General features: G+C 40.5%; 1 protein-coding gene across 2 annotated transcripts in view; it reads right to left on the bottom strand.

The window, feature by feature from the left end:
• rmdn2 (regulator of microtubule dynamics 2) overlaps positions 1 to 20,795 on the bottom strand; it is a 32,695-nt gene that overhangs the window by 11,610 nt on the left and 290 nt on the right. For both annotated transcript variants that reach the window (XM_084375682.1, XM_084375683.1), the window contains exons 2-5: positions 19,486 to 19,940; positions 9,027 to 9,204; positions 8,842 to 8,944; positions 7,004 to 7,064 (exon numbers count right to left, since the gene is read on the bottom strand). In XM_084375682.1, coding sequence (XP_084231808.1) covers positions 7,004 to 7,064; positions 8,842 to 8,944; positions 9,027 to 9,204; positions 19,486 to 19,931 — 788 coding nt within the window. In that variant the 5' untranslated portion in view covers positions 19,932 to 19,940. The remainder of the gene's footprint in view (positions 1 to 7,003; positions 7,065 to 8,841; positions 8,945 to 9,026; positions 9,205 to 19,485; positions 19,941 to 20,795) is intronic.

The following is a 20,795-nucleotide window of genomic DNA, read 5'->3' as shown; positions in this document are numbered from 1 at the left end:
ATCTATTTGAGGTTGAGCGATGCCCAGGTGTGGGAGAAGATTGCTCAACATCCAGGCTACTGCAACACATTGTTTTACTTCCCTCTGATGGGCCAACTCGAACATTATTCAACATGTAGCAATTCGGGCAGTGTTTACCGAGAGGTACGTTGGCCCACGCTGCTCATGATTCGGCCCGCATATAACAGTGTTTTATTTGTGATTGATCATCCTCAGCTGTGCTTCTGTCCTCTATTCAGAGATGTGCCGATAACATGTCTCCCTTCCCAAAACTGATTCCTGTACTGATCCAGTACCAGTGTGTTAAATAAGCACTGCTGGGAAGGAGCTGGGTCTCATTTCCAACAAATATATGATGTTGTATCAGATCAGTGCATAGACTTGTGTACCTCCCGATGCTGATTCCAGCATCTTAAGCTGTACTGGAGGCATTTCCGATACTAGTATCAGTATTGGGACAACCCTACTTCTATGTATAAATCCAAAAATAAATATCTAAAAATTCCGATTTTTATGTGTGTGTTGTTTTTGATGTTATGAAACGCATCTATTGTTATTGGGTAAAACAGCACCAGGCCTTCAGAGGACAGGCGGAGTGAGAGGAAGGGAGCGTATAAGGAGCTGGTATGTGGAGGTGTAGAGAGGTGTGTCAGGCCTCAGGGGCCAACGTGCTGTTGTTTATCCTTTCCTCTCTTCTCTGAAATGAAATACTATCTCCCCTTGCCTGTCTAAGGCAAGAAAAGGGAAATATCTAGACGAGGAGGAAAGGTGGGCGGTGGCAACACATGACATGGGGGGAAGATGAGAGGAGGACAGAACACTTAATTGCGCAAGGTCAGTCTGTGTTTTTATCGCAGCTCAGTGAAATCCCCCACTCTACTGGGCAAAAACAAAAGGGCCTAAGTGTCAGCTGCTTGGCGGAAACAGCAGATTGATTTCAGCCTTCAAATCCAAACATAGAGAGCTCATTCAAGAAAGAGAGGGCCAGGCAGGACTCCAGGCTAAAACTTGTACAGAAACAGGAGGAGGAACTCGAGGAATTCAAGGACAACCTGTGTGAGACAATGTGCGGGGGTGTGTGAAGTGCGCTGATAGCCCATGACAGAATGAGCTGATGCTGTTTTCTCTGTGGCCGTGAATCATGTGTTCCCACAGTGATGAACCTGAGCACAGTGAGGTCTGGAGTTTACGGACATCGGGTTTCTAGGGTTACTGGGAGAAGAGCACAATGCTGCCACGGTGACACCAACAGTGGCCGCAGCAAACACAGGCGTGTGTTTGAAATTAAAGTTGTCTTTGTGGAGGTCAAAGTGACCCCATCCTCCCCCCTCCTCTGACTGGCACTGCCACAGGCTCCGTGCTTAATCCGCGGGCCTTTGTACCATCAGAGAGGCCCTATAGTCGGGGATTTACATGGGCTGAATTCACACGCTGGGATCATTGAAAACGCACCTATAAACAAAGCCGGCGATACAAGAATGCAATCACATCAGCCTGCTGAGATTATACAAATAGGCTTCACACTTGCTGTCACGAAAGCACCATATGTAACCCAATGCATGCATATTGTGGGCTCACTCACACACACTCATACAACTACATACAAAAACATCATCTTACACTACATCCCATGCGGTCCACACATCAGCTCTCTTTTGCACACTGGTGTAATAGAAAGTTTTATGGCACACACACGCCACTAGAGTGTGTGGTAAAGAATGAAACACGAGAAGAGAGAGGAGGAGGCCTCTCACTCTGACATCCACAGAGAATCAAAAAAATTTAGGAGGTGACAGTGGGGAGAAGCTGATAGCGTCCATCTCAACGGTGCCTCAACACACATCCAGCTTCAAAGAGTCCTCCTTCACCTCTCCTGGGAAAAGTACAGAGATTTGGTGCATGACAGAGTGGGAAAGTATGCATAATCTCTTGTGAAGTGATGACTGTTACACGAACATCACATTCATTCATCACTTCAGGTCTTCAAACGGCCAGTGTGCGGGCTCAGAGAGGATGCTGCGTGTTCCTGACTGTGTGAGGCTCACAAACTGTAGCTGCACATCAACAGTTTTTAATGACTAAAAGCTTTTGGTTATTTAGTGTAATCCCTGGTTCTATGATAACAGTCTGAGATCTTTCACTACGGGCATCAACTTGAAGTTATACAGATAAAAACAAACAAAGACTGAGCTCCACAGTTTCTCAACTTGTAGTTAAATATACATTCTTGTGAATACGGACACAGTGCAGCTTTAAAATTACTAAACATTTGTTACATTTACATTAGATGTTTCCAACAATGTTAAAACCCAGAAGAATCCATGTTTTACTCAAGGTATCGGTGTGTTTCATTTGATCGCCTGTAGCTACAGTATAACTTCAGAGAGAGAGTCACAGAGGGAGGATGGAAGTCGATGAACAAGACTAAACATAATGTGAATAAAACTTTAAAGCATTACCCAATCCGTAAACGTTTCTGCTGAAGTCAAGTAGGGATATTTTGGCATTACACCAGTTGTTTACCAACGAAGTCAGCAACTCCCATGATCCCACACTACTTACTTATTCTGTTTCGTTTTGATTTAGTAGTGGCATAAATGACATTGCTACTTACTAGCCAACTTATGTGCTGATATAGATATATTTAAAGTATATTTCTAGTTAGCAGATATCGGTTCAAGCAACTGTTGCGCTGTTGAAGGCAATTACTCTTAGTATTATAGTGCGGCAGATAATACAAAGCTCTGACACAATAACATCATTATAATGATCATAATCGTATGTCTTCAGGATTAACAAGGGGCCATTGTGCAGCACACCTGTAATGTGGTATGAATTACAATCACTTTGTCAGTGCTGCGGTTTATGACCGAAACTAATCACATTCTCATCAGTCTCAGCAGTACTTTCTGTTTAGCGCTGACTAGCAAACAGTGTGATCAGTTATGGATTGTTATGCTTCACAGTATGCAATGGCTGTGTAAGTACATAAGTTGTGCCACAGGCTGGGTCCCATGAAAGAGGGTCCTTCAAGGGACCCAATGACCAGGCTGCACCTGCTCCCCCTCTCAAAGCAGGAACCCCAATGCACAATGAATTATGTGATGTGATTAGAGCCCGGCTGATATACGGTTGGCTGATATTATCAATCGATATTGAATCACAGATACATTGGTATTTGCCTGTATGTTGCCCGATATGTGCTGACATAAAAACTTTCTTTATTATTCAGAATGATTAAATTCCTAGTGAAGTTTACTGTTTCAGTGCACTGCTGTCATTTTAGACAGTACATTATATTGTTTAACTATAATATATCATGCTGTCATTTTGTTTTAAGTGTATGTAAATCTGTGCATATATCGATATCTGACATTTTTACCTCCTAATATTGAGTATCGGTCGGGCTCTAATACTAATGAGTACAAAGTATAAACTGTGTGTCCCTCAACACTTCATCAAAAATTTGGCAAGCTACATGAGCCTGTTAAAAAAAAATTGGTCCAAACTCAAACTTAATTGGCCCTTAAGCGGCTGTTCCTTTCACAGAGACACAGTGTATTCACCAACATCTACAACTCGCCCTGCAAGCTACAGATACAACAGAGCAGGTTTCAGAGCCTGTCCTCCTCACCCTACCTGTAAAGCTGTCAGTCAAAGATGTCTGAATGAATATGCATCAGTTCATTGTGGTTTACCAGCTACAATGCCTGAATATGAATATGTATATGTATATATATATATATATATATATATATATATATATATATATATATATATATATATATTATATATATAAGATTTTGCAAATTTCCACAAGTTAAAAACAACTAAAATCATTTCACCACTCATTTGGTGGGAATTAATATTAATTTGCTGTGATTTGACACTGTAATTGGAGATGTGTAAAACTGGTTTACAACAACAGCGTTTGAGTGTTGTGTAACTTTGATTTAAAGGTTTTAGTAAACATCCAATTATACCTGCTTTGCTAGGACTGTAGCCAGCTTTGTGGTAATGCACCATGAAGACTGAGAATGAATCAGCAGTGCAGGTCTTGTTTTGGTAACATAATACTGACGATATATAAACAAATTTGATTAGGTGTGTAAAAAATTGACACATTAAAACAATTGTATTGTTAGTTACAGTGCATCCGGCAGCAGGTCTCTTCATGCAGGGACAGATCAGGACACTGTGGTCTCATTTTTTATTGTCTCATCAAGCTGGAAGATTGAGAAGAATGAAAGCTCTGCATTTCTCTGTAACTTACAGTACACAGCATACAGTAGTTATAGTATGTGTGGGTGATAAAACGTATCGGCATATATTTTTGATACTAAAATAATTTTTTGTTGGGCCAATTATTTATTAAAATGCTCTTGCGTGCACATTTCAGTTGTGCAGGCTTTATTTTTATTTTTGTAGATCTAGAAAAAGCTGTTACAGAAATTCATTTAAACCCTTTCCAAACTCTACATAGTTAAAATTAGGGTAGATGGCAAAGCAAAGTAAAAAAAAAAAAAGCCATCTATTCACTTGGGCGATGCAAAGTAGTCTCAGTTAATGCAGTAATTTCAGTGGCAGAGCAGGAAGTGACTGGCAGTGCGTCTAAACATCTGCCAAATTGTGACAAGCGGGGCGGGATTCAGGAAAACAGGTGACAAGTTTTCTCACGGCATCGGTGCACTAAGTAAACAGTTACCTCAGACATAAACTTCCTTGCAGCACTGCCTGGCTCCGTCCCCAGTCCCTGCCTCCTCCCTTCTCAAAGTGCGGCTTTACCTACTTTGCCCTGTCCATTCAATTTAGACAGCATTTCTGCTCGGTTTAAGAATCTTACAAATTCCATTAGTGGATATAGGATTAGGCATTAAGCTTTTTTAAAGCTGTTGCTCTTAATTAACTAAACAAACACGGCCTTCTATTTCACTTGACGTCTCGAGTGCTGTGGTATGTGCATGAGCTAATGCTAATTATTCCCTAACGAAGAGAGCAAACAGGGCTGCTGGCTCGAGCAGGTTGTTTGGGTCTGTTTTCCATGAGAAAACTTCATACGCGTGTCTACAGAGTAACCACATGATCTCAATTACACTGGACACTCATTTAGGGAATGCAATAAAGGGTTACAAATATGTACACTGGGGAAACTATAAGCAATTGCAGTTTACTGTATGGAATACACATGCTCAGTGTTGAACATGACTCAAAAAGAGTTCAATAAAAGGGGCTTTGTAAAGTTTTATTGTGGCTGCATCTGAAGCAGATGTTACAGTTGTTTCTTAACCCCCAGAAGTTGCAAGCTGATCCCCGAGTTGCATCTGGTGCAATCTTCATCTCTCTATTCCAGCCATGGATTCCATGTATGATCAGCAGTCAAGTTTTGACATGAGCAGTGTTTCAGATGAGGAATGCACCACTGGGGCCTGCACAAATACAAACGGGACTCGTGCCATCAAGCCCACTATGAACAACTAATTAAAAGCAAGGGGATTTTTCCCTGAGTCACAGAGCAGCCAGGGAGGTATACACGGGGAGAGGAGGCTCGCCTGATTTCCTTTGTCTGAGAATGACCTACATCGGAAAAAATCCCCTTAACCGAAGGACCAATCAGAGAGAGAATTATGCGCCATTTTGAAATGTCCACTAGAAACAGATCGATGCAACAAAAACACCATGAACATTTGTTTTTGTAAATTCTGGGGAACAAGTCAGAAAATAAACCACAGCCACAAGAACACAGTAATGCAGACAAATGTTATGAGTTGGACGACAATGCCTTGGCGCCACATGTATCAGTATCATAACCCCAACCACAAAATATGTACAGCTCGTGCTGTGCAGCAACAACCAACATACAGGGACGGCAACTGCAACAACATAAGGCCATATATCACATGAGTTATTTCAGTGTAGCCGTCAGTCTATCTGAGCAAAGTTAACCCAGGTTGTGTTTACATTCCTCAAACTGGATGTGAAGCTATCAGGGGGGTGAAGGGGTGATATGCAGGAAGGAGATGCTTGTGAAGGTAAGCTACTATTAGCTGACAAACATGCATGTTTGCAAAGCACTGCTGAAAACCACAGATGTTCCAGCTTGTTACCCTGACGTTTAAAGTGAGACAACTAGGCTAGTCTAAAGGTAAGGAAACACTCAGGAAAACAGTCAAAATTGAGCGCAAAGTCGTGCATAAGGTAAAACATGGTCCATAAACACTTTGACATTTGAAGCTCACATTCTGCAATAAACAAAGGTGATTTTAACTCCCACTGAATTGTGTGGCATTGCAGTATGCATTATGAATAGTGCACATTATCCTACAAATCTTGACAACTCACTAAATATTAGTTAACAAATAACATGGATAGGTAACAACACTCAACGTACCTAAAAAATTCATTGGGTAATATGCCCGATTATTATAACAGCATTGTCATTAGGTGATTGCAATTGCATGGCAAATCTGTGAATACGAAGAAAAATGTGCTACTTTGGCACAGATGCAGCATCCTCTCCCTGTCTGTTGTAACCACTCTGTATTATATGTATATAATTGTATAGTGAGTAAGTTGCGTAATTGAGTAAATTGCACCAAGTTATTCTAGATTTTGAAACCAAGATTTCCATTATTACTGCAAATGTATATTGGTTCCAACTATGTGTCTTCTTGATTACCATTGCTCAGTATCAGTATCGGCCCTAAAGTGTACTTTTAAGTCACAGTGTTTTAATTTCTGGATTCATTCAAGTTACATTTGCTAAACTAACAAAGTCAAACATCCACTCAAACAGCTGCTTCAGGCCGACACATCACTCAAAACACCACTCATCTGGGGAAAGTCCCTGTTTTTATGCTTTCACTCTGTCTCATTGAATTCACTGATAGTTGGATTATAATTCAACCATATGGGATTCACATACTGGAACACAATAACTGAACAGACCGAAAAGTAACTTTTAAACCACGACATGTGAAAGGAGGGAAAAACAACTCAAACCTACCACTGATGACTCTCAGCACATGTCGGGTTCAGGGTCACTGCCTCCTCACCAACTTTCTTCCCTAGGAGGAAAGAGAAGATAAACAAGATGATGCTCTAGTGAAACACAAACTCAACATACGCAATTCACCTCAGATGCTTTTGTTCACACGACAAAAGAAGAGATTAGTGGAGTGTGTGTTGACTGAGAAAACATAACAGGATACACATAAATCAAGAAACATCAGCGGGCAACGGATTAAAGCGGTGAAAACAGAAGTTATATGAAACACAATCCAAGAAGGGAGCTCAGTTTTAAATCCTTCATCACTCAGTGGAAAGTGTCACATTCCACCCTCTCTATTAATAACTAAATGAATGTTAAATATGATGCCCTGATGCTTTAAATATCCATGTTGCTAATACTGCAAATGCTTTGACACAGGTGTCTTTGTAGGAAGCACCTGGCCACCTCTGATGAGAGGCACATGGATGAGGAAGGAATACAAAGAAACAGGTCAATCCAGTCTGAACTTCAGCACAATCACAAACAGCCTCTGTCTGAGGGAAAAAAGCATAATGAACCTCTGCTTTTAAAGAGAAAAAGGCGTCTTCAGACTGTGTGAGATGGATATCAATTTTTGTAAGATTCTGGTCCTCAACTTCTGACGCTTTGATGCTCTGGTTGCTGAAGCTCTAAATCTGCTGGTCAGTGGACTTCTTGTCTCACAGTGCAATCGAGGAACACTGTTTATGATCGACCACCAAAGATTTCACTACCTGTCTCTCATGACTGTCAATTTTGGTCTGGGAATTTTTTTTACATCAATTCATCATACAGTCTAGAAAACGTCATAAAAATTAGGATCTGTTGAGGCAGACCGGGTGATCACATTCAAGGACTTCACCTGTAACTTGACAGTAAATATTAGTGTCTTCTATCCACAATTAATAATCAGTGGGCATAATGAGATGGTTAATGTGGGGCTTTTCTACAGTTGTTGTACATTTAGCATCTGCACTGTGTTTTTACAAACAAATCTGCCATCTGGTGTCACTGCCATTACTGCTGTGGAAACTTAATGTCTGCTGCTGCCTGCTGACAGTGACAGCAGCATGTGTAGTTGGATTTAAGATGTTAGTAGTGACCCCCAATTACCAATGAAGGTACCTTAAATGGATAGCAATCTTAACATCAGTCAGTTTTGACATATTAGGTTTTGGTTATGAGAATAGTCGGAATAAATAATGGAGATATAGAGAAAAAACTTGACCATCCGCACATGAAATGTACAGATAACAATGTTATGTGATGAGAACTTGTATCTTGAAGTGAACATGTATGTAACGCTGTGATCCTACCCTCTCACTGAAGTTACATAGTGCAGAAACAAGTGATAGGGGGGCGGAGAGGCTGAGACAGAGACACCATTCACCCTCTTACAAGACACTTGTATCATCAACATGATTTTAAAGCTGTTATTTTAAAGGTAAAAAGTTGCATAGTGTTGCTTTAATAACGTGAATTACTCAAATATAATTATAATATTCTTGATCCACTTCTAGTGAACATCTGCACGGACAGGGAATCTATGTAAAGTGAAATCATCTCATGCATGTAGACTGTTACCACAGGCAATTTGTTAGTTGCCAAACATAATCTCTGTTACGGTCATTCATTTGTGGGCCGACAACTGAAACTAAGTGATCTCATTGCAGGATTACAGACTTGCATGGATCTGGGTTTTCCAGATGAGACACTGACATTTTGGGGCTTTGGCCAGTATACCCGCTGTGGTTATGACGATATAGACAGGGATGCCTTGTAAATGAGGTATAATATGAGGTTTAGTCTATTACCAGTTTCTGCGTGGGTCTTCTTCTCCTCCAGAGTGGAGCTGATGTCATGAACGTCACAGTACGCTCGGGTTAGCCGCCAAAGAAATGTTGAGTTCTGTCCAAACTACAGAAGTACATCAAAGTGTTAAGACATGATACGGGATTACTAGCATCTTTCATCTGAATGTATCAAAGGAGTTACACACCTCCTCTCTCTGCTCCATAAGCACGTTGAGACTTTCCCTTTTGTCAGATTCAGAGCCCTGATGCAAACGGTCGATCCTCTCCAGGAGGTCGGACAACTTGTCTGCTGGTTGTTCTTCATCCCTCTGTTCTACATTGCCTAGCTCTTCTTCCTCAGAGTCTGTCAGCGCAGTTATGTACCTGAAAGCAAACACAGGGCACAACGTGTAGTTTCAGTCAGCTGTCAGCATGTGCAATTAAACTTCACTGATGTGGATTAGAAAGCAGAACTGAAAAGCTAGGTGGTTTCTATTATCAGGCCAGACTGTCTCCATCCTGCCATCAGCAAGATGTGCAACATGGCCTCAGGAAGCATCAATAAACAGCCTAAATGTTGGCAGTAACAAGATGATGGAGTCTGTCCCACTTACTCAGCATAAAACCATCCTCTACTTGTGAGGCAGAGTGAAAACACCTCAGCTGAGAAGATTTTCAGATAAATCAAAATCCTGTCTTAACGAGAACTTTTTAAAATCAGTTTGCTGCCAGGTGATGATTATACAGGAACAATCTTCACTGTTTACACACAAATGGCACAGAGTTTGTTTACATATGTGGGTCACTTAATTGTTTATAAACACTAGCTGTTAAGAAATGCTTGACGTCTTAACGTGGCTACCTGAAGGCTTTTCAGGGAACACAGGCAGACTTGTTTGTCAGGGCGAGGCACGCAACACTCGCATTAGATGTTTTATGGTGTCTTTTCAACCAGTGTAAGTATCTACAAACACCTTAAGCTAACACTTAAAAAGCAGCAATAAAAAAACAGCTATACTAACAGTATGGGTAAAAATGAAAGACACAGACGAGGGTGAAAATATGAAAAGCCTCTATTAAGTGTTGGCAGCCGCTGCATGTGCGTCATTGGCGGTTAGTGGAATATTTTGGGCTGCGAGCCATGATTCTGGAGGGATGTGTCAGAGCGGGCCACAGATAGAAACACTGTGGACCCAACAGGTGCCTCGTGCCGGAGGCTGCTTCCTGACCCCACCCACAACACACACCTTCAACCCTGAGTGCTGTGATTACAGGAGGAATATGAGAGTGTTTGAGCTGCAGTCAATAAGGGAACTGTCAAGAATAACGTACCACAGTTGACAAAGTCAACAACTCAATTGAAGCCGCAACCGTGTGTCAGATGAAGGAATTATGTCCCATTTTACAGAACATAGTGTATCATTGCAATTCCAATTGCATTCTAATGCCAATGAAAATAAACATACTTTAAAGCTGCTAGATTAGATACTGTCATATAAACAATGGATCACATGACTTTGTGAATGTGGAACATTTGGCTCACAATGACAAACCAAAAGAGAAATAAACCCATCATTCATGTCATTTTCAGCAGCAAGCAGCTGTTTTCAGCAGAATACTGCACGCTACCCGCTCAGCACTTAAGGCAGATGGACTGAGTTAGCGACACACAAGGTGGACAAAGTGGAGTATTTAGCAGCTAAACAGCCATATATTTCCCTCCAGGGTGGATGGAGAGCAAAACAGAGCTAAAAGAAGAGTGAATATGATGTTGCTTGTTGTGTGCTTGGTGTGTAAATAAGCAAGTTAAAGGTGATTTTATGCCAGGGTTGTGTGGTTTAAATGAAAATAAATCTGCTTTAAAGCTGTTCTAGTATAAATAATGCATCAAATGACTTGTTTTTTCTGCTCCATCGTGGCCAAAACATTAGTTAATGCTACTACCCCCGACTATCAAACTGAACAAATGGCGCATTTTATTGCTTTAGTATTTAACCTTTTATTGTAAAAAGTAAGACTGTGTTAAGTAAAAGATTTGATAAAAGTCAGTTCAAAACTGCCATTTTTAAGACCAACTAATGCGAGCTTGACAAGACATCTAGTGATATAAATATAAGAACTCAAAGGACTGTACATCATGCAAATCCAGTAGCTTTGTAGGAAAATGGAGAATCACTGCAACTGTGAGAGAAACTAGACTTTACACTATCTTAATTTTAATCTCCATCTGTTTTTTTACCATCATTTGGAGATAGTGTGCAAAGCCTTTCTACAATCCTGCTCTCTGCACTAACTCCTGAGTAAACCCTAAAACCTGAAGGCAAGGCTCAAACCATTTATTGGTCAATACACCCCAGCTTAAAGAAATCTGAATGGACATGCTTTCGTGTTTACTCTGACTGTTGTGGTCTTCCTTTTTTGTCTGCTCGCACCATAGTCTCAAGCGCTGCTTGCAACAACCAGACCTGGCTTTTAACTTTGTCAAGACAGATGCATTATTGGACTTGGTGTCATTCATTCATTCATTCCCTAATTCATTCATCCTTTTGTCCTTTTATTCATTCAGCAGTCCATTTTCCCTCCCTCCCTGCAGTTATTTACCCAGTAGAGCTGGAGAGACAGGCAGCAGAGTACTGAGTGATCAGCGCATTCCTGTCACGCCATTCCACGGCTGATGAATCAATTGAGTTGAAAGAATAAAGAAGCCAAGGATCTATTGGTATTACTGTTCATGTTCATGTAGTGTATATACAGTTGTGCAGGAGCCATCATTATCCTTGCAATTTTACAAGCAGTGCATGAGCGCCCATCTTCAAAAGAACAAGTCTAAATATTGTCATTAGCACTTGAACACTGACTGGGTACATAATATACCTACTGTGTTTGACTCACACATGACGAGAAATGATCTTATTTTCTGCCAGCTAATTCAGTTTCTTCAGGCATCGACTCTGTTGTATTGAAAGGTGTAGCCAAAGCATTTGTCAGATACTCCGCCAACAATCTGTTCAACAAATGAGAGGAGTTGCTTTTCTCTATTTAATATCGCTGTAAATCTTATTTTTCACAACTGATCAAACAAAATAAGAAATTTGGAGAAGGGATGCAACTAACTATTTTCATTATCAAATAATTTGTCAGTTATTTTTTCAATGTATTGATCGGCCCTGTTTAGTCAATAGATTCTGTAAGAATTGCCCCATGTGATGTCTTCAATTGTTCTGTTTTGTTCCAACAGAGAGTCTAAGGCCCAAATGACTTTTTTTAAAAACTCCAGCCAGTTACAGCAAATTTTGGCATTTTAGCGTAATGCATTTCTTATAGAGCCACTCCAGACATGTATTAAGACATACAGTAAACAGATGCTCTGCTTGGAACGATAACGTGTCTGATAAGTTTTCTTCACAAAGTGACAAAAGAATTTCCACATTAAAACACTTAACCCTTTGAACTCTGCAATAGAAATAATCTGCCAGTGCCTACATTGGTATATTTGTCCTTTATCATGTCATTTCATGGAGTATTTTGTGGTATTTTACTGGTAATTGATAATGAATATAATAGTTAGATGCAGTATTTAACTCTGCAGACACTTCCAGTAATATAGCCGTTCTTACATACTACAGGTATTTCAGCACTGGCAGTTGGAAGAAACCCCTAAAGAATAAGCAAAACTCAGTTAGTGACAGAATAAATAATTGTGTCACTTGTCGAAAACACTGCCACAGTAACAGTATAATACATCGACCCATGCTGTGTCCAACCTTGTAACACTCTACGCGTTATGTAAAGCTGGAAAGTTTTAACCTTCATTTTCATCAGCCTGTGTGCTCACTTGAGGAGATCAGCCATTCAGACCCCAAGGGGCAATGAAGGGATCTCTCAATAGAGCTTAGCAATGGCTGTCTCCGCGGTTACACCGTTCAAAACAAACCCGAGTTACCATCCCAACATCAGAGGGCCTTGAAACATGCAGTGCAGCTTATTCAGTCTGTGTAGCTGTGGTGACGGTACTAATGAAAGCCTGCTCTACAACAATGGCTGACTGACTGGAGAGAGTCCAGTTATTTATTCTCTATCCCTCCCAAAAGGCTGGGCAGGGACGAACTCTTCAGATGTTAACTGATCAGCCGCTTAACCACCACCACTGAAACACCACCACTAAACCACCACCCGTGAACCACCGAGCTGACAACGACTCTGCGTTCCTAACAACGCCAAACTTTATGGAATTTACTGCAGTTGATAATACGGGTGTGGAAGACAATAACCTGTTATTCCTTCGTCACTGACGCATGACGACACACAAATTCAAAAATGAATGCATGAATTCATCTCACATCTTCATCTATAAATAGCACTTCTCTTAGGATGTTGTAACACTTTGTTCCTGAAATAGCAAGAGGAAGAAACAAGTTTGGAAACTTTTTTGGGTTTGTCCACAACTGTACACAAGTTACGTTAGGCTTGGTATTTTGCCAAAAGTAAAAAAAAAACAAAAAACACATGAACAGGAGATGGGATGACACCTGCTCAGAAATGTCATGGCTGTCATGGCTGGTGAGTGTGACCTAAAGACATGTTTACACCTCTATCAATGGTAATGATATTATATCATTGTGTGTCAAAATAGCCAAACATCCAAGGACACAAAAGCTCATAATTTTCATGCAGCAGCAGGTGAAAACAACACTCACTGAAAGTGAACCAAAACAGTAAAGTTGTGAACCAGAAAACCAAAACAATGAGCTAATAGGTGCTAAAGAGCTCCGTAGAGCTGAAAGCAACTGCAGACTCAGATAACAATTCTCACTGTCTCATCATTAAAGGTGTATTTGTAAAATATGGACAAAATTGGAACTAATCAACACCTGCTGCTCTTTGCTAGCTTTCCTTGGCGGTAGCTTGCTACCATTAGCTAATTAGCTCATGGCTCAGTTTGAAGACAGCGGATACAGTACAGAGGCGATTAACAGAGGCTCTGACAAGGACTGTGAATCCTGGGATGAGAAGAAATGGCAGGCTGGGACAGGAGAGGCATGAAGCAGCAGAGGAGAAAGAGATTTGGACATCAGCAGCTGGTGACAATGCCGTGTAGACCCGGAATATTTTCACATCTTACTCTATTAATTGAGGATTTATTTGGACAAAACCAGTAGTGATGTGGACACCAAAATAAGACTGTTTTGCTTAGTTTTATTTAGTTTTACAATGAGTTAATGAGGCAATTTAACTCATCTTAATTTGGTAAAAAAAAGAAACTTGATTTCAGAAGGTAACAAAGAAATGAAAATAGAAGTACGTTAATTTTTTTGTTGTTGACATTTTGTGAGTTTTTTTGTGAGTTTATTACACCAATAGTGGTCATATATCTCCCAGCTGAAACTACAGGTGCTATCAGACTATCACGCCTTGCCTGTACAAAGTGATTATGACAGGATGGGCTGAGGCTCGCTGGTTAGCATGTTTACTTCGGTAAACTTCTCTGCAACACACTACATAGATGTCTTCAATATAACATCATCACAGCTGTTTCTTCACAGTCTGTTGACAATGTTAGCTTATCTTTTGAATGTTTTAAACTGTACAAAACTTCTGGCTATATCTTAAAAATCACTCCATTAAGAGTGACCCATTACACATTACGCATGTAGGCATGTGATCCATTGCTAAAAAATATTGATTATAGCTGCTTTAATGTATCACAGAAAATAGAAAACATTTCAGGGGGGCATTATCAACAAGTCATTGACGCCAATACTTAGACGAGGGATCCTTTTGCACTTGAGGTTGTGGTTGGGAGGTGTGGGTGGTCAGACTCAAACTGACTCATCAGACAGCTGAACATGGCTGCTATGCACGGTATACATTGTGTGCAGTTAAATAAATGTGTTTGTTTGGCTCAAAGCCTTTCAGTAAAGTTTGAATCTGAGGATATAGACGTGAATGTCTTGGATACAGACAGCTGTGGAGCAACATGTACCATGACGTCACAGGGAAGTTAGACTAAAGCTTTTAATCGCAAATCAGACAATGAGCTCCTTTCTCTCTTTCTAAACATTTCACAGTGTGTTTGATCAGGCTTGCCCGTCTCTAAACAAGACTCCCGCTTAAATCTACTTAAATCAACAACTACCCAATAACATACATTTTGTTGGAAATAGAAAAAACAAGTGGTAATGTCCTTGAGCTACGGCGACGTGATGTGAATAAACTCAGTGGGAACTGTTCTAGGAATTACAAGTTCCTACAAGACACTTTTAAATGAGGCCTCTGACAGCTTGGCGCACAGACAGGATGATTGATGGGTCTCCTTAGTTGCAGAGAGGTAGCTCTGAGGAAGCCGTTGTGACACATGAAGAGTGAATAAACAGCTGGAACTTTCAACCTCTCAGTGCGTGGGGTGACATGTTCTTCCGTTTTGATCGACGCCACCCTGCTCAATAATTTTGCCATTATGTCACACTAATTGTTCTGTTGCTTGTGAACATTTCTGCAGAAGTTACATAAACTCAGGTAGAAGAGTGTCATCTTAGAAAATGTGGTCACACTTGAAATGTCTAACAAATAAACAGGATACAGCTGATTTATAAAAATAATAAATTGTGTTATTATATGTCATTAATCAACTGCAATTATGCAACTACAAAAACATTTCAACACAAATGTTAGAAAACCATTAAGCTTGCAAAAGAAATCAGCTCCAGAAGGGTTTAAACACAAGCCTTTGCCTATTCGTGATGTGCATCTATCATGTTCTGCAGCAGAGCTTGCATTAGGATTTGTTGAAGGCTCTGTTCATACTTGCATGATGCCCCCTGTTGGCACTCTGCTGCCCCACTAAAGCCTCTCTTTACCCAAGTTCAGATTTTTCTCTAATTTATCAATTTATAGCTTGCTGATTATTATAAGAACTGACTGTATGCAACACCTAAACATGGCTTCTTCTTCTTTTTCAACATGTTTGCAAACTTGCATTTAGCATCAAGCCACAAATACACTAATCTCGCTAATCTTAAATGTATTCCTAAGGCTTTAGATTTCAACAAACACGCAATGACTATTACCCAACCCTCAGCATCTGAGTTCTTATGGAGATATTGTGCTCCGAACACTTCACAGCCAGCAGAGCAGACATGAAGAGCCCTTTAAATGGATGTGAGGATTAGGGGTGTAACTGGCTCCTCTGGGGAGTGCTACACATTCCCTAGGGGCCTGAAATTTTTTCACTGCAGCCATTCCCACTATCCCCCCACACCCACTGCTCTTACAAATAACAGAGCGGCAGGAAGGGCTCTTTAATTATGGGAGGTGTGTGCGTGATGTGATTTCTTCTAAAGCTTAATAACCTGGGCTGTAATTAAAAGCATTTGATGTGGCCGACGGCTGTCATTCAAAACCTGTGAACCACATCTGCTAGAGGGCAGTCTTACACTTCCATCGGCTCCTCGAGCCAATGAGGAGGCTGATGGTAACATAAGTAGAGGTAGGTCGACCTGAAATGAAAGACGACTCATGTGATATGGTTGCATTACCTGTCTGCGAGCTGTCTTACCTCCAATGCCAACAAACGTACGTGACTTGAAATACCGGATATTCAGTTCAATGTCACTATGTCACGCGTTTTGCTAAGTCAGCAGTACTGAGGGAAGTTTTCAATTCATCTTTTTCAAACAATATATGTTTCTGGACACATGTATAACAGCTGACGTTTAAATAGTTAAAATGCTAAAAACAAACAAAAAACAACTCTGACTCGACCCAACCTTTGCGTGGAATGTGATTCTTAGACGAAACAGACTGTAAAACACAAGACTGATTAATAATCCTGGTTGCACTGGATGTTCAGGTGGCCTACGTGATGTTGGTGTAGTTGAAAAAAATGGCTCCAAGGCAACTGATTAATCATTGCGAGGACAGTAACAGAGATGGGGAGGAGCTGTACAACTCTGATCTAAGGCTCACTGCACACCTAAAAACTGTGTGGTTAGGATTTGAAAGCGGCTGCACGCATTGTTTTGATGTCTTCTTGGCACTTCACACACTCTACTACTTCCTACACAAACAAAGTATAGATTAATGCAGGTTAATTAAGATGAAATGTCCAACCAAATGTTGCAAAGTGCTGCAGTATCCAATCTCAGCAGTCTCCGATCTGGAACAATTTTTGAATCGCGTGTTTAAAATACATTCAGTCACGTCCAAGAACAACATTAAAGCCTCAGCTTAATCATCATCATTTAACCATTGATATTTGCTTTTATGACATGAGATTCAAAATGATAGTCCATTCAAAAGAAACACATCTGTTGTTTATGTTATTCCAGGCTGGCATCAGTTCAAGGCATTTGGCTGAGGATGGAGGTGGATGACTGGGCATGTGGTGCTTGATTAGTCTGCTGCTCTCTGCAGCACCTAAGGCAAATGTACATTCTGCCAGAGCTGTAATTTAGCACATAAAATGAGCAAGCGAGTTTAGCTGGTAAAGTAGGAGGGCCACAGGATTTTTGACGCACATACCGCTCAAAAGATAATATTGTTATAGAGGGAATTAACGAGCTCAATTTACAGTTTACCACCGCTTGAGATAGTCATCTGTGGTTCTTCTATCTTGTGTTTATCTTGAGAAACGTATGGAGCCTGCTGAAGTTTTGTGGCTGATGCTCATATTGATAAATCACAGAAGAAGAAAAAGATTCAGAATACTGATCTAAATCTATAGGAGTTTTGTTTTCAAAAGAATGTAACAAAAATACACCAGAGGTAGATATATAGAGCTATTTTAAAACCCTTTACAACATCTGCTCAGCTGTTACGCTGCCAAATCACAAGCAGCAGCTTAGTACCGTAAACCGTGAAGTCTGCTGGACAGACTGTGTAACGATGACAAGTACATTATTACGAGCTCTGTTTCTGCAAAATGACCTAAAAATGTATTTATTTAAAGCAACATTATGTAACTTTTTCACCTTAAAATAACAGCTTCAAAATCATGTTGATGGTAAAGTGTTGTTATGTTGTTATATGTTGTAATATGGTGAATGGTGTCTCTGTCACAGCCACTCCGCCCTCTGCTCACTTGTTTCTGCGTTACATACATGTTTACTTCAAAAAACAAGTTTTCAAGACCTAACATTATGATGATGAAATGAGTAATGTTTGTAGTTAGCACCTATACTACGTCTGACAAATTGTTAGAGACATGGGATTTGTATTTACGACAGTGGTGTTGCACTCTGGAGGGTGCCAAATCCCACAAAATGCCAATTTCTACTGAATGTTGCTTGTATTTGCAAGTATTACAAGCTCTGTTTGGCAAAATGGCCAAAAAATTGCATTTACTTAATATGAGCATCTACTTGCTAATATAACATGTGACAGGCCCGACTCTAAACTTGATCAAAGTAAAAATCTTAAGCATGTGAAATGGTGCATTTGATGAATCTTCACACTTTGATCTGACATCCTTCTGATCGGAGTTCAAATCTTAAGACTTACAGGACCAAAGAAAACCACAGGCTGCATTTTGTCTTGTAAAATGTGTCTTTGTAAAGCAATAAACACCTTTTACCAACATATTATCATCACGGTTCCTTTGGCTGACTGACTGGCTTTAACACACCCTCAATTACTTACTTATTTTCCCCTTGACGTTCACATCTGGGTATGAACTACTCATTAGTTAGAGTTTAGAGAAACTGGTAAGTGGATTACCTACAGTACAAGCAGTCATGCGCAGCAAATCCACCTCTATGATAACTTTTTCTTAATCGCACAGACTCTCTGTATCCTCACTATATAGATGTGTAAGTATCATTCATGATAGTAAAAGGAAAACAAATTCATTCCGAAGTGTATTGTGAAGATTGGAGCTATAAAGGTGCATTTCGCCACCTACTGTACTGTATGTAGATGCTGTGCTTATTAAGTCAATCAAAGCAATGTGACTTCATCAGCTATAATTTCACGATACAAATAAATAGCAGGTTTTTTTTCCCCCCAATACGTGGCAGACACTAGTGAAAACGTTACCTCCTTGACGAATGTAATAACAGTTCATATTACCAGGAGATATGAAATGTTGATCACATACAGTATGTATCTGATCTGGCACAGTGAAATAACAGCAGCTTATTGACTTGATGTCCTGACTCTGTACTGCTCAGCCGATAACCTTACACAAATGATCAGCATGAGCATTATACTAGAGAAGACATATCCCTCTGTGTTGTGGAAACTGCAGAAACTTGCGATAACAGTGACACAGGGTGAAGGTTCTTCTTTTTGGCTGACAAAGCACTTTAACCAGACAACAGACAGTTTTTAAAAATTTAGCACAGGAGTTTAGTGAATCTGTGTATTTTGCAAATCCAAGTATCAGAACTCAGAGTTACTCATATCCAGCAGGTCAAAATAATTTTTTACAATGTGCACTCCATTTTAATACTATACAGCCATGTTATTTCTAATATACTCTATATCTAATAACCACCAAAGGTATAATTTTCTTGTCATTCAAGTGTATAGGCAGTGGACCGGCTCAGAATCGAAGTTACATGTTGAAATGGGAAAAAATTCATATCCATGTGTGTAAAAATTAATGTGTGAATAATGTACAAATAGACTGCAGTTGGCATGGAGATACTGAACTTTTAAGGTACTCACCCTCCCTCACTCTCTGCTTCCTCTGAGCTCCGACCCCCGGCTCTGGGTCCAGCCAGGCTTCCTGCAGCTCTTTTCCTTCGTGTCGGTGTGGTCCTGTGGAGAGGGCTGACTCGACGCCCCTCATCCTGTCCCCTGAGCTCCTCCCTGACGTGGTCCTGCAGTGTTGGCAGAGCGTTCTTCAACGACTTCATCTCATCCTTCAGCTCCGACACGCACTGGATCAGGGCCTCAAGGCGCTCCAGCACCTCGACCTGACCCCTCGGCAGACCTGGACCATCCACCATCATGAGTCCAGTCCCATGGCCATTAGAGCGGTTGAGGTAGACCCCTGGACACGAAGCTCTTCGTCTTGACCTAAAGCCCTGGTAACACACTACTGCCAAACTAATGCCAGCCACTCCAGCCAACGCTCCCAGAACCAGCACCTTGCTGTCTGCCTGGGCCATCCTGCAGGCCTGTAGGAAATGGACAGAAATTACAAGTTTTAAGTTAATGATTTCATAAACATTTTGCGTTGGAGTTAAATATTACAGTGCTCTCATCATGGTTCCTAAGTAGCACAACTATGACCAGCAACAAGAAACAATCAGATGATACTGAGTAAAATATTAACACTAACTCAGTTACGAAATGTAGCTCATAATAAGCTGACACCAGTCCAAATATGAAAACTTGGCAAAAAAAATTGACATCTTTTGTGTTTTATTTCAAAAACAATTAGTTAGTGACAGAAACAGCTGGTAAAAAAAATCAGATAGGAACTTCTCAATGGCAGACTGGAGCAGTTGGTGAGTACAGACTTCACTGGTTTCAAAAACGTACTAAGAGAAAATACAGATTGTAAAGAGTCTGGTGACTCAATGTGAAGTACAAGGACACAGCGAAGACTGGCTTCTCTAAAAAGAAAACATTCTCTAATCAATGTTTGGACATGCTCCCTGTGTGTCCTCGAAACGTGTGAATCGAGAACACCTTGTGCTGTGTGTACAGTGACCATAGCCTTTAACTCAGCATTTCACCTCTGTCCTGCTTCTAGTTTTGGGTCACTGTTGCTTAAGCAAACGCTATTATAAAGGATGGCTAACATAATGGATTGCTTGATAAGAGAAGGAGTGTCTGTCTGCAAAGTCAACTATCTGCTGCATGCTGTTTACCAGGAACTACGTTAAGACTGGCTGACCAGCTAGCTTAGATAATTGGATCAACATAGTAATCACTAAGCGAGGGTGTTAGCCAACAGTCACAGAGTAACAGCAGCTCCATGAAACCAAAACACATCATCACATCAGTCGGGGTCTAAAGCATGCACC

This window comes from Pagrus pagrus (genome assembly GCF_965226575.1).
Source record: "Pagrus pagrus genome assembly, chromosome: 15".
In the NCBI taxonomy this organism is placed as follows: domain Eukaryota; kingdom Metazoa; phylum Chordata; class Actinopteri; order Spariformes; family Sparidae; genus Pagrus; species Pagrus pagrus.
The sequence above is the reverse complement of the archived record's forward strand: the minus strand, read 5'-3'. Positions and strand labels throughout refer to the sequence as shown.